The following is a 14,438-nucleotide window of genomic DNA, read 5'->3' as shown; positions in this document are numbered from 1 at the left end:
TTTATTTTATCTTAAAGCTGATTCACCTTTTATACACTGTATATATCATATTTTTGCAAAATGCTATCATTGGGAAATTAGAAATGGATTTTGTCTTGTTTCTTGTTTCCTCCTCAGAATCAGTACTTTCAGCTGTCAGCCTTCATTTGCAGTTTTGACCATTTCATCAAACAAAATATTCTGGATGTCCTTCACATCCTCTTTTCCCTGTCCTCAAATATGGAAGTTGTACTTCAGCGTCTCTACGTTGTAAGATTTTTGCAAGTTGTGTTTTGTGATTTGCATCTTATCAATTGTAAGATAATATTACAAACTCAATCTAGAGATTGCAGCAATCTCTCTTTGCATTGCATTTGTTACATGTGTTATGATGATACCAGCTAGAAGTTTCTTCATTTCTGTTGTTTGGTTAGTAGGTGCAGGTTGTAGCAGCCATCACACTGAAAGCTAAAGATCAGAAAATGTATCCAATTATCTTTATATGAAAGGTTATTACAACGGTCAACTGTGAGTTTCTCTCACACTACAACAGGGGGCCAACGTTTTGGAGCCTCACAATTCTTCCACATCTGCAACATTTTTTGATTGTGTGTATTTAAGCTCCTCTCTTTGATAATGCTTCTTAGAGATTACTTTTTTTTGAATGAATGAATGAATGAATGAATGAAAAGATGTCTTGTTCCGATCAGATGTGACATCAGGTGCGGCCGTTCCTGCAGAGCATAGTATTTATTAGGGCTGGGCTATATCATACCATTCACGGTAATACCGGTGTAATTTTGGGCAACAATAGGAAAATGACATATCGTGATAGAATATGGGTAAAGCGCGCATGCGCAGTGCCTTTGTTTACATATGCACATGGCGGCGACACAGAATGAGAAGAGCGAAAGCGGATCGTTAAATGAAACAGATGAACCAGAATTGGTTTGTAAAAATGCTGCAGCTTCAGTGATGTGGAACTGGTTTAGCTTTCGTCCGTCACACAAAGCATTATTTTTGGTAGAGCATGCTAGCAGGCCGTCGCTATTACCGTGTTGTTTGGAAAATACAACATACTTAAAATCAATCCTTTGATTTTTCTGAAAATCGACAGAGCCCCTTATAATTCCGTGTGCCTTATGTATGAATTCTGGTTGTGCTTACTGACCTCGAAATGATTTTATGTCGTACACGGCGCTCGAAAATCTGTCAAATGTTTTAGTGCGACTTTGCTAAGCTACGAAGCCGCACCGCTTGATGGATTGTCGGAGCATTACAGCTATCGTAGGCAAGAGCCTCGCGGAGTGATACGTACTGTGCTTCAACATAATATTACCGTATTGTGTGTTTAACCTCTTTTTAAGTTTTGTGGATATTATACATGGTTATGCTGAGGATATGTCGGCCAGTTTCCACTGGAAATGCCTTTTGGTTAAACTGTCAGCAAGGAATTTGCATTGTTACATTTTTATATAACTTTAATGCACATAAAAAAACAGCTGCTTGTTTAAGTGAACATACATTGATGGGGTTTTTTGCACTAAAGTTGTGGAGTTGTAAAGTATTTTTTCTAGTGTCAATTATATCGTCAGTTATGTCGTTATCGCAAATTTTCAAATGTATAACGTGATAAATATTTTTGGTCATATCGCCCTGCTCTAGTATTTAACTTACAACACCTTGTGGGTTCTTCCAGCTAATGTGGTTTACAGTAGCAGAAGTGCATACATCTTGAGTATAGCCAGCCCCAGTGGGAACTAAGTCTTATATCCTGACAGTGCCGGTGCTGATATATACTCTACCAACCAAGCTATACAGAAAATGAAATCCCAAACCTTGGCAGCTTTAGTGTTAGTCTCTTCTCTTTGAGCTCCATGGGAAATTGAGTTTCCAACCCAGCAACAGCGCTTATAGCTCTACCCAAAGGGATGAAAAAGTGCAGAATTTCAAAGAACAGATCACACCATCATTTTCTTGTAGCTGTGCAGATATCAGCGAGGTCACTGATGCTAAAAATATACGTGCACGTGTGTCATTATAGAAAGAAATGGAGATTAACTGTCTACCAGAATTGCAAATAAAGAAAAACATTGTGCATTTTTTTAATAAAATCAATGAATAAATATATAAATAAACCTCTCTGATGTCAAATTGGGAATTAAAAACAGTTGCCAAATATTTGGTAAAATGCAGCTTATTCCAAAAGCTTTTACTGCACTGTTTATCTCGTTCACCTCCTCATGTCCTGCATCACAGGCTTTTTTGAAAGGAGAAATCAAGAAGGCATTGGAGAGAGGTCTCTGGGTCACCGGCAAAGTGAAAAATGATCCGCTTACATCTGTGCTAACATTGCCCGATAAGACTGGGGGCAGATTGGACAGAGATTTTCGCATTAGAAAGACCAGCTCACCCACTCTAAGATGTAGGACAGGGCCACTTAGGAGATAAAGTCACTGTCAGTGCGAGAGAAGCCATCGGTAACACCACAGACATCTGCACTTCCTTCAGATTATGTCTACTAGTCGGTGACAGGAGTTTTTCCTGTCTGTTATCCTTGTATAATATGTGGCAGTGTGAGAGTGATCATTTGAAATTGGATCTAATCAGAGGTGTCATTTTACTTGACTATTTGTGCAGTGGTTTTTTTTTCACGGAAGTCATGAACCGATTTTTAGGGATGAAATAAGAAATTCTGCTCTTTAAAAGCACAAAGTTGTAAATAAGAAACAGAAATGGTTAAAAATAACAGATCTTTTTGTATTATTTTACTACTAATGGAATCCTGCAACACTGGCCACCTTTGGTGAGAAGTTGCATCAGTAGCGATAGTTTGGAGTGGAAGCAGACGAGGCTTGGTACACGGCTGGTTAGAGCTGGCAGGAGAACCAGTGGGAAGAGCGTAGAGAAAGGCTGGCTGGTGGGCGTTGATTGGAGCAGAGAGTCAGACAGGCAGGCTTTATCCAGGAAGAGATGATGGTGGAAAGCGTGCAAGGCAATTGGCACACTGATGAGCAATGGAGAGCAACCCATGACACAGAAAGAAGGCATAACTTTGAGACAACTTGACTGCAAACTGTGACTAGAGACTACAGCTAGTTCAGCTGCAGTGTCAGTGCCATGTAGAAGGACTGAACAGGCTGAAATTTAAGGTTCAAATACTGCTGGATCTTAATGAGAGGATGAGTTTCAGATGTGCCAGTTGATTGGTCAGTTTCAGGAACTTCACCCAGACAGACACGCATGGAGAGAGGGCTTTTCTCATTTCTCTGTTCCTTGCCTTCCTGTCTCCTCTATCCTCTGTCCTCATTCACTCTGTGAATCACCTTCAAGAACGTCTCATCTCGTCAGCTCAGTCTCAGTGTCCACACTGAGTCACTGTTACAGTAAGTTATTGAGGGCTGTACCATTGTCAAAGTGTGCAAGGGCACCACAAGAAACATTTCGAGCCCTTCATGCACACTTTCGTAAGTCTGCATTTCTGCAGACTTTACCATATGCATTTACCCTCAGTTCACAGCGTTGTTACACTACTAAGGGATGCCACACAGGCATTAAAAGAAAACTGTATACAAAGAAGACTCCTTGAGGGTTACAGGATGAAAGGTGACATAAAATTACAGGAATGCAGCATGTTTTATCACAAACCATGCTTGTACATTATTGTTTTTCAAGTTTTATTTAGTAAAGAAACATGACAAAAATACTAGAGAGAATGAGGTACCTGTCGTTCTCGCTATAAGAAAAGAGCTTTGAATATATTTAAAAACACATGCAGTCTCCATCCCTTTAGATAGTCAGTAAAGTGTGTAAAGCCATGTGCTAAAGTGCTCTTGGACTTCACAGCTGTATACAAAGGAGACGTTAGGTACCCTCTGTGATGCTCTTGTGCTTAGGTCTTAAGATGGATATCGGGATCGGGCTCTAAAATGTATCTGGAGACGGGAGCAATCAATAGAGAGAAGAGTTGTAAGACGAGGATATCGAGGATGACCAGGTGCACCTTGAGAAAGTCTTTTCAACCATGTCATACAAAACAGCTGTGCCAAACAGCTGGAATCTTTAAAGCATGGTGGTAGAAGGATTTTACAAATACATGTGTTTATTGTTCACTGGTTGTGTTGGTTATCAAAGGAAATCATCTCTACCCTTCAACATTTGTGGGTGTGATGACTAAAGGAAGAAAAATATATTATGTGTGCATTCTTGTCACACTGTGTCACACTGGGAATTGAATATAAACGGTTTGTTTTCATGAACACTGTCATGCTCATCTGACAGAGATCATAAATAACAGTAGTAGTCTTAAAAACCCCACAATGAACCGATTAAGAAGCTGTGCACTCCTCATTCTACACTGACACTGTCTTAAAATGACAGCTCAGAAGCAAGGATGTCTCATTTTGTTAATGCCTCCTGCCTCAAATCCTCTCTCCTCATGCCTCTTCCTTGATTTCTAGTACTGAGATGAGGACCGTATAGAAGGTATGGCAGCCATGGCAGTTTGTCCTGAAACAACAACAATAATTTCCACATTTCGACTTTTTTCTCAAAAGACATTTTCAACTCTAATCTTGAAATTTCCACTTCTGTGAAGTCGACTGTGAGGAGGCGAAAGAAGCTTGAATTGGTTTTATTAACGTGATATTTACCATCTGCATGTGTCAGCTGTATCAGCTGAGCCAGTAGCGGATGGGGGTTGGCAGCAGGATCCGCTGATCTGCTGTAACCGTGGCTGAGCTCAAGTTTGTGAATGAATTTCATCCTCAATTTATTATTCATTTCGATGAGTTCGCAGGTGTGCTGGTTGGCTGTGATATTTTTATGTGTTTAAATGTGCATTTTTCATCTAAATACACTCTGATACAGCTAATTTGTTTCTCTAATTTATACTTAAGTGCAGCATGACTGGTACAGAACTGTTTGGTTTTGAATGGATTGAGTGGTTAGAGTCAGGAAAGTAGTTTGGTTAGTGTTATGAAAACAGCGTGAGCGATTTAAAGTAAATAAAAGCCAATCAAACATTGTATTTAATAAGTTCTATCAGTGCATCGTGTAACATATAAAACAGCTGAAGTTACTAGACCTGGGTTTGGTACTACTGCCAAGTCAGTACTTTGGTAGAAATCAACACTAATGACTGAAATGTTGAAAAGTTTAATTGATTTGTGTCTTATTGGTTAACATTTTCTAACTATGATTAGATAATAGAATAATTAATGAACTAATTAACTCAATTAACTAAACAAAGTTACAAAATAAATACAAATGCCTCTAATTATAAATATCCCAATGTATTACACAAAATTAAATATATATAGTTGACACTGAGGTGCCCCCTCTTATATTGACTTTGTAATTTTCTCTGTAGAGGATGTGATTTTAAGGGGGTGCAAGTATTGCATTGTGTACTTTAGAGCAGCGGTCCCCAACCACGGACCGTGGTTTTTGCGCCACGGACCGGTTTATGCCCGACAATATTTTCACAGACCGGCCTTTAAGGTGTCGCGGATAAATACAACAAAATAAAACTAGTACCGGTACCGAAAAAAAGAAGATTTATTCATAACACACGTGAAAAGACCCAGGAAAACTGAGTTAATGATAAAAACGATAACAAAATAACGCTGAAAACCGATAAAAACCCTGAAAACCATACATTTCACACCTGAGCCTCAACTGTCGCGGCCCGGTACCAAACGACTCACGAACCCGAGGCCCGGGAGTTGGGGACCGCTGCTTTAGAGGGACCAATTGTAAAGCCAGATGCCAACAGGCAGGAAAGATTTAAGTCACACTTTTCTATATTTGTGATCGCAATTTGGTGAAGACAAAATGTGTTTGTTCAGAGTCAAAACTAGACAGTTTTAGGCTGTGGATGAACACTGATAGTGATTTTTTTTCTCTCTTCTTTGTAACGAGTGGATTCTATTGGTGGCCTTGAAGCCTTTTTCCAGCATCTGTCGATTTTACTTGTGTCTGCAGAAATGTCAAGGTCAGAAATCTGAGCTGTAGGTAAAAGATTAGAAAGCATTTTATCTGAATGAAGTGATGAAGAAAATATTAGTCTGGAAGGAAAGCCTGAGAGCTGGAACAGTGTGAGCTGTAGTAGTTCTGCTAAGATCTCTGCTTGGTTTGGTTCTCATTGGTACAAAATGACAGTAAATAACACCACTTACATGTGAGGCTACTGAAGTGTTCTTTCTCCACCGAGTAAACCGAGTAAAGTATAAAATGATACTGACAGATTCAAATCTCTGAGCCAAGTTTATCGCTTAGGATCCCAGTTACTGTGATTCCTTTGGTCTGTGGTTTGATCCGATTTGACTGACAGGGTGCAGGAAACACAAGCAAAGCCCACAATACTGTCATCAGACATCTGTTCAAATGTTAATAATTCTTGATTTGTGCATGGGAGAGGATATAACAACTTTTTCAAACAACTGCGGTGTTCATAGCGTGAACCCGACTGAAAGAGTTCTGGGCCTTTAAGCACGAGGTTAGTTCAGATCCAGCATTATTATCTCTGAGGGTCCTCACGCATGTGTCATTTATTGTGTAATTTTACTAACATGTGTCTTCTGACCTCTTGTGACAACAGATGACTTACACACATAACACACAATGCTATTGTACGCAATTCTTAATAAAAGCTGTTTTCTTTTCTCTCTCTCTCTCCTTCTTCCGTCCTGCTGCGTGAAACAACAGATCACTTGGGCATCGAGTTTATGGGTAAGGAAGCTTTTCTTGTCTTGCATCTGTCTGAGTCATAACTGTAAACATCACCGCTTTTCATATTGGATAAACAATACACTCTGAGGGCTCAGATACAGAACAAATTGTTCATAACAGCCAGCAAACGGCATAAGTTGGATGTGTCTAATTACATATGGCACTGTGACATAATTTGAAATGTAATCAGGAAAGCTGTGGTGAATACAAATATATCTATAGTTATACATTAACATATTAGCTGCCGTCAACCGTGCGTGCTGCACTGTATTTTACACGCTGTCTTAATCTGTTTTTATCCTCCTTACACATATGTACTTACGTATCTTTACTCCCCGCACCATTTCTATCTTTCTGCTTTCTTTCTCTCTCTTGCACTATCTCTCTCTTTTTCTCACAATTGCTCATGAAGTGTCCCACCAGAATACCAATGTGCTGCAGTCTCCTTGGAAACAGTGAGAACAGAGAGGCGTGCAGGGTGCAGTGAGGGAGTTTTTGTGATGTTGGCACCGTTACCAGTCGCACTCCTCATTAGTATGTGTGGGTATGTGTGCGCATGCATGGCACATGCTCAAAGTGTGTGTCTGAAGCCCTAATGTGAGTTTGATGAGATCCTTCCAGCGATTGTGTGTTGAATGTTAGTGTGCGTTTCCCATGCACACGCTGCGAGGCTGTGAAGGATAGATGCCAGCGGCTCCACCTCGTCTTCGCCAAGCTGCTCGCTCCCGGTTTTGGCTCTCGCGGACTCTGTGTCGGGTATCACAGCTGAGAAGCGCTAGTTAACGACATGAAACTTGTTAACCAGAGCCCCTCACTCTCTCTCAAAATGTGTCCTCTTTAGGTTAAAAAAAAATCTCTGTAGTATCAAGGAAAATGCTCTTCCTCTTGCCTGGCTTTACAGCATCTACATGCTCAAAGTCAAATTTCACAAGAACAAGCACTGCTGCATCTCTTTCAGCTGCCCGATCGCTGCCTAAGCAGTCAAACGAAGTAAAGCTTTTTTTAGAAAACCTGCTTAGACTATGCAAACTTGGCAGTGACAGATGATATTTTCTACAGAGCTATCTTGCAGGTTTCCCCATTTATATTCAGCGAGAGGTTTTATGCTTCTGCAACATTGTTCAGGCTGCCACATTTTCATTGCCGAGCTGACGTCTCTAGTCCTGCCAACGTCTTCCCCCAGCATTGTGTTAAGCAGCGGCTAGATAAGAACCTCCCACACTCAATCCTGGTGTGTCAGTGTCTGTGCCTTTGGAAGCTCTTTGAAGGAAAGAAATGCACAGACCTACTGTAATGCTCTTTGTCACAGATTATTGTCATTAATGCAAGTGAGAAAATATACTTTACATAGTAGATTAAACTACAAACTGTCACTTGAACTGCCCCATCCTTTCTGTCAATAGCAAGTGATAGCAAATCGTTATTTCACTCTAAGACACATTGCATCAACAACAGGATGATTTATAGATACCATTTGACCAAAAAGGCTCTGATCTGAGGATTAAAAAGGACCAATCTCAGTTGCTGCTGAGAAACTCGCCCTTAATAATAAATAAACAGATTTTTAGTTTGGAGTAAATTTAACATTCAAGTAAAAGGTTTGAGGGATTGCAGGGAGCTCTAGCATGAAGACATTAGTGTTTGAGATGAGATTTAAAAAAATGTAATCTTGGGCCCCAACCTACACCAGATGTCACTGGCATCACTATAAACAGCAACGAAGTCACATTTAAACACATGGGGTAGCCGTAAGCATCATTTGACAACTGTCGAGAAGCGACACATTTATTCCCGACCATAAATGTTACCAGCGACTGAAAACAAATGTAAAAAGTGAGCAAAAGTAAAAGAAATCCATGAGTGCAAAACACAAATCACCCAAACATGACAGGGTCTGACTCACAAACCCATGACTTTGAAACTGCCGCCCCTCAGGCAGACTTTGTCACTCTTTTAAAAGAGAACTTTTATCTCTTTGTCTCCAATGTTGCCTCTGCCAGCGTGTCTCTGTGATGCCAGCAGCTGCTGACAGAACGGCAGTACTTGACTCCAAAGATGAGAATGTGTTGGTCAAACTTGGCATTCTTTGCCATACAAACAAGTAAATATTAACATGTGGGGTTTAATTTTGTTGGCTTCATTGGGTGAGGGCCTCCAGCTCGCACTGGAAAGGTTCGCAGCCGAGTGTGAAGCAGTGGGAATGAGGATCAGCACCTCCAAATCTGAGGCCATGGTTCTCAGCCGGAAAAGGGTGACCACTCCGGGTCGGGGATGAGTTCCTGCCCCAAGTGGAGGAGTTCAAGTATCTCGGGGTCTTGTTCGCGAGTGATGGGAGAAGGGAGCCGGAGATCGACAGACGGATTGGGGCTGCAGCTGCAGTAATGCAGACGCTGCACCGGTCCGTCGTGGTGAAGAGGGAGCTGAGTGTAAAAGCGAAGCTCTCAATTTACCGGTCGATCTACGTCCCTACCCTCACCTATGGCCACGAGCTGTGGGTAGTGACCGAAAGAACGAGATCGCGGATACAAGCAGCAGAAATGAGCTTCCTCCGAAGGGTGGCTGGCCTCTCCCTTAGAGATAGGGTGAGAAGTTCGGACATCCGGGAGGGGCTCAGAGTAGAGCAGCTGCTGCTCCACATCGAAAGGAGCCAGCTGAGGTGGTTCGGGCATCTGACAAGGATGCCCCCTGGGCGCCTGCTGGGTGAGGTGTTCCAGGCATGTCCCACCGGGAGGAGGCCCCGGGGCAGACCCAGGACACGCTGGAGAGATTATATCTCTCGGCTGGCCCGGGAACGCCTTGGTATTCCCCCGGATAAGCTGGAGGAAGTGGCTGGGGAGAGGGAGGTCTGGGCCTCTTTGCTTAGGCTGCTGCCCCCGCGACCCGGCCCCGGTTAAAGCGGATGAAGATGGATGGATGGATGGATGTTTTAATTTTTGCTATATATATTTTGCTATATAACATTGCACTGTCCACTTTCTGTTGTAGCAAAACAAATTTCCCACGTGTGGGATAATAAAGGTTATCTTATCTTAACCCAGTTGTGGTTAGTTTTACAGATAACTTGAAGCTTTGTGCCTGTTTTATAGAGAATGAACTTCTCCCCTCCAAGAGACTCAGTTTCTGGGGTTAAAAGGAGAAAACTCTCCTCCGAGGACATCACAGCCTGAAGCCCTGAGCCGAGACCACCTTCAGGAATTCTTTGATCCAGTTTTCCTCTTAATATATTTTCTGGTTACTTGGCAGAAGTTGACAAATTTGACAGCATCCAGTCAGTCAGTCATGTGGTCATCAATATTTCTAATATGACTGAGCTGTGACTGGAAGCTTTTGCACTGACTTGTAAATCAATGTTTGAAGAAAGTGTTACAAGCAGCTACTTTTGAAGGGCAGTAGATGTATTTTAAGTCATGTTGATTTTCAATTTCCTTCCAGAGGGTTCGTCGAGTGATTGTGCTGGAAGGAGGCTGGTTAGCAAAGGCGAACAGACCTAGCTGGACGCATTTGTTTCTTTCTGTCATTTACTTCACATCGTGATAGAAACTGGCGAGGTAGAAAAACTTTTTAAATCACTCACTCAACTTTGGTAAGCCGAGAACTAAAATGCACTGAGAATGCTAAATATTAAGCCCGAGTTGTTTGGTATGACAGAAGAGAAAGGAGATAAGTAACACCAGGGAAGAAAGACAGAGAGGAATTTATAAACTGCAATCACTCCGGTGTCTTCCCAGAGATCCCTTTTCTATCACAATTTCATTTATTTTTATTATACTGAGATTTTCTGTGAAGGGTTTTGAATTCCTCGTGGTGCAACTTGGCTCTTTTTGAATAAATCGGTGTTGCTTCTAGAAACATTACCTTTTTTTCCTATAGGTTCAGGATTAGAGAATTTTTAGTAATAAAAAAATAAATAAATACTCCGTAATATGTCCCATTATTTTTTAAGAAAATTGCCATGGGAGAATTGGCCCTGTTATTTGCTATCGTCATCTGACACTGATGAATAATGCATCCAAAAAGCTTCTGCATCCAGATTCATCAAAGTTAATTATCCTTTAGTTGTGCTGAAGTCAGCCTTTAGTAAAATTGTTATGCAAATCTATCCGTAAACCAACCAAACCAAAAACAGGCAGACAAAAACATAGCATTCAGGCACTGGGGCATGAGAATTTGAAGGGTTAAAGAATCTGTGGTGCTTGATGGTGGATCCAAACAAAGTGCTTGTTAAAATCAATTTCATGCCACACTAGAAGGACCAGCCAGGAAAAGCCGGGGCGATGAGCTCTCTCCTTTTAGTGCCAGTAAGAAGCCAAACGGCAGGCAGCACACAGAAGAATGGCTACTACCAGCACATACTGAGCTACAGTAACATCTTCCGGGCTGTGGGACAGGAGAGAATATTATGAGAAGCAAGAAAAAAAAGTGATAGAAAGAAAGAAAATTGCCAGCGATAACAATATCTCCAGTCACCTAAATAGATTCAGTCTGTAAATGGGTGAATAAAGCATCCAAGTAATAGAGGAAAGAACCGTGACCAGCCAAGAGAGCATGTTTACTCTAGCACGGCAGGCCTGCATAATAAAGGTTTTATCCACCATCAGCAGTCTGTGCTGCGGCACATGGAAATTCTAATACTCAGAGCTGCGGAGAAATGGCAACATAATCCCACACTCTGTCTGCATCCTTTGATCTTTGCTTTTTCTTATGTCACTCCTTCCATTCATCCATCCATGTCAGTCTTTAATGATCATGACATTTATCATGGCCTAGACTGGGGGCATGTGATAAACAGAGCATCGTTGGTATCAGAATGCTCATCTTTATATGCCGCGCTTTGACAGTAACAAACTCTTCTTGTGCACTTTATGTAACCGTCTCGGCCCGTGACAATGGGCAACCGAGCTGTCATTGACATGGACTCGTAATAAATGATCTAACTTGATAAAACAATGTGGAGCATAAGATGAAGACAAATTTGTTATCAAGACTTAAGAATCAAAATGGAACTGCATAATGTACATTATGATATAAAAAAGGTTTTTTTTAATCTCATCATTATGGAACCAAATACTACCTTTAAAGGATTAAAACAGCATTCTCATAGGGCTTAACCTTTAAATATCAGAATTTATTTGGGCTTTTGAAAATGAATCAATCTACAGTTGTGTGTTAAACGTATTTAAATCACTGTTTTCTTTTTCATTGTTTGTTCTGATTGTATTGTTGGTGAACAGTCTGCAGCTTTGTCTCAAGGTTGGTACCATTTTACCTGTTTTAGATGAAGCCAAGAACCAATGCCAAAACAGTTGCTTGAATGGCCACTGCGAGTCGGTCTCCATCGACTCCTATGTCCCATGTACAGGGGTTTTATTAAGGCTTAAAATGGAACAGGTGAAGGCCTCGAGAGCGGTGTTTCCCAACCATTTGCAGCCATGGCACATATTTCCCATTAGAAAATCACACAGCACACCACCAAACAAAAATGTCGCAAAAAGCATATTGATCATTTTTCTCCGTGAAGCCGGTATAGCGGAATTGGCTCGCTTTGTCCCCAGTATACCTTTTTTTTTTCTCACTCATGCACGAGCCTTCATCTGGGTCCGAATGTTCTCCAGGACTCAGGTCAGACTGACTACTTTTTCTTTTTGAAACACTTATCTTTTGCTATGACGTGCTGTGTTGTCTCACTTGCAGCATGACCATGTCATTTCTTCTTCGTCTTCTTCTGTTTTACTGGCAGTTGGTAACCCGTTTAATTGGAGTAAGAAGTTGTACTGCCCTCTAGTGGAAAAGAATATAATTGTTCTGCCCATTACTCACGCTGGTCAATTACAGCAGCGGTCCCCAACCCCTGGGCCACAGACTGGTACCGGGCCACGAGAGTTGAGGCTCAGATGTAAAATGTATGGTTTTCAGGGTTTTTATTGTTATTTTTCAATGATGTTTATCATTAACTCGGTTTCCCTGGGTCTTTTCCCATGTGTTGTGAATAAATCTTCTTATTTTGTCACCTGTACTGGTTTTATTTTGTTATATTTATCCGCAACACCTTAAAGGCCAGTCAGTGCAAATATTGTCAGACGTAAACCGGTCCGTGGCACACAAAAGGTTGGGGACGGCTGGATTAGAGTACCAATCAGGTGGATAATCTTTCACCGCACACCTGATCATTTCTCGCGGCACATCCAGTGGTTGCGAAACACTGCCCTAGAGGGTCTGAAAATTCAAGCTGCTGAACTGCATTGCTAAACCCTGTTTGTGGTATTGGTGTCTTTTGGAGTTTTGTCTGACAAACATTATGGTTTGTTGCATCGTTAACTGTCCCATCAGTTCATCTAAGAAGTTAGTGCTCCAGTTCTCATGAGAGAAATTCTAGTATTTTATTTTTATTGTACTTAGCACTGTTAGCTCGATGTGCAATGCTACCATACAGTGTCTAGATGCACATTCTCAGTCATATTTGCTAGCCTTTGCTGATAACTTGCATTGGAACTTTTCATGCAATTATGGTCACTTCTCTTTCCAGCAACATAACAACATAACAGCAGAGTTGAGGCTTCACAGCAAAAGTCTACAAACAATGAGTAACATCAAAGGGGCCGAGTCCATCCTTTCTATTACCTCCATTTCTGGTAGTCTCAAAACCTGGTTGATCAGTAGCTTCTATGCTAGTATGCCAACACTGACTGTTTGACCAATCAATCATCCAAATTCTGCAACAATATAAACTTTGAACTGAATCCAATGTGCTGACAATCAGCATTAAATTCTACTACCTTCAAACTCCAGGCCACAGTTTATTCCATAATTGTACAAATGAAATACAACTGAATAGTCTTTCACCTAATATCTGTAACAGTCCTTGACAGTGTCGGTGCCTGCCAGCTGCCTGACTTGTCCATATGTTTGGTATTAGATTAAAATCCTTGAATTACTCACTAATCTGGCACCCTTTGTCACTAAAATAAGGGTAAGATTCAATGTGCAAACACTGCCTGGATAGAAAAAAAATTGAAATCTCTTAATGCACAAGAGCTTTTTTTGTTTGTTTGGTTTTTTTTAACTTTCAGTGATTTTTGAGGGGAAAACTGAGTCGATCCTAATGGACTTGGCTCAAAAGCACTCCAAAGGAGAGGGCCACTACTGATGGAAATGTGTGTGCTGGAGAACTGCCAAGTGCATTTTACTGTCCACTGTTTCTGTTTATATGTCATGAACTCCACCAGGCAGACTTCAGCCATCTCATCAGGGCTCAGAGTCAGTATGCCTGAGAGATATGCTGTCAAAATGCCACCTCTCTCTGTCGCCAGACTTTAGTCTCCTCTGTGTGTGAGTGTCTGTGACTGTGCTCTCACCCGCTATTTGATTGCACTGTAATTGTTTGTGCTTATTTTGAGCATCCATGCTCTTCAGGACATAGGTGTGCATGTTGTATGATGTAACAGAAAGCTGGTCATTTCTCATAATGAAGCTCAACTCAATCATTTTGGATAATGATTGAAAGAGTCGGCACACAAAATCTGAGTTGTTTTGTTTTTAAGTAGGAAATGCGCACAGTTTTTCATTTTTATTTTCCCATTCAGTTATTTCACATAAGCCCACTTAAATTGTATTTCTCCAACTCTTTCTTCATTTCTTACCGGCTTATCTTTCTGGCACACTCAACTGTGCGGAGTGTATAGCAGCTGTAAACACGCTATGAATGTATATGACTACATACAAAAAAGGTC

General features: G+C 41.1%; 1 protein-coding gene across 1 annotated transcript in view; it reads left to right on the top strand.

Annotated features, from left to right (window-relative positions):
• nrg3a (neuregulin 3a) overlaps nucleotides 1-14,438 on the top strand; it is a 360,952-nt gene that overhangs the window by 312,263 nt on the left and 34,251 nt on the right. The window contains exon 4 of the mRNA XM_085296128.1: nucleotides 6,688-6,711. Coding sequence (XP_085152254.1) covers nucleotides 6,688-6,711 — 24 coding nt within the window. The remainder of the gene's footprint in view (nucleotides 1-6,687; nucleotides 6,712-14,438) is intronic.

This window comes from Mchenga conophoros, linkage group LG13, assembly GCF_057382185.1.
Source record: "Mchenga conophoros isolate Kocher_MC1m ecotype Shallow Benthic linkage group LG13, M_conophoros_male_GT1.1, whole genome shotgun sequence".
NCBI lineage: Eukaryota > Metazoa > Chordata > Actinopteri > Cichliformes > Cichlidae > Mchenga > Mchenga conophoros.
The sequence above is the reverse complement of the archived record's forward strand: the minus strand, read 5'-3'. Positions and strand labels throughout refer to the sequence as shown.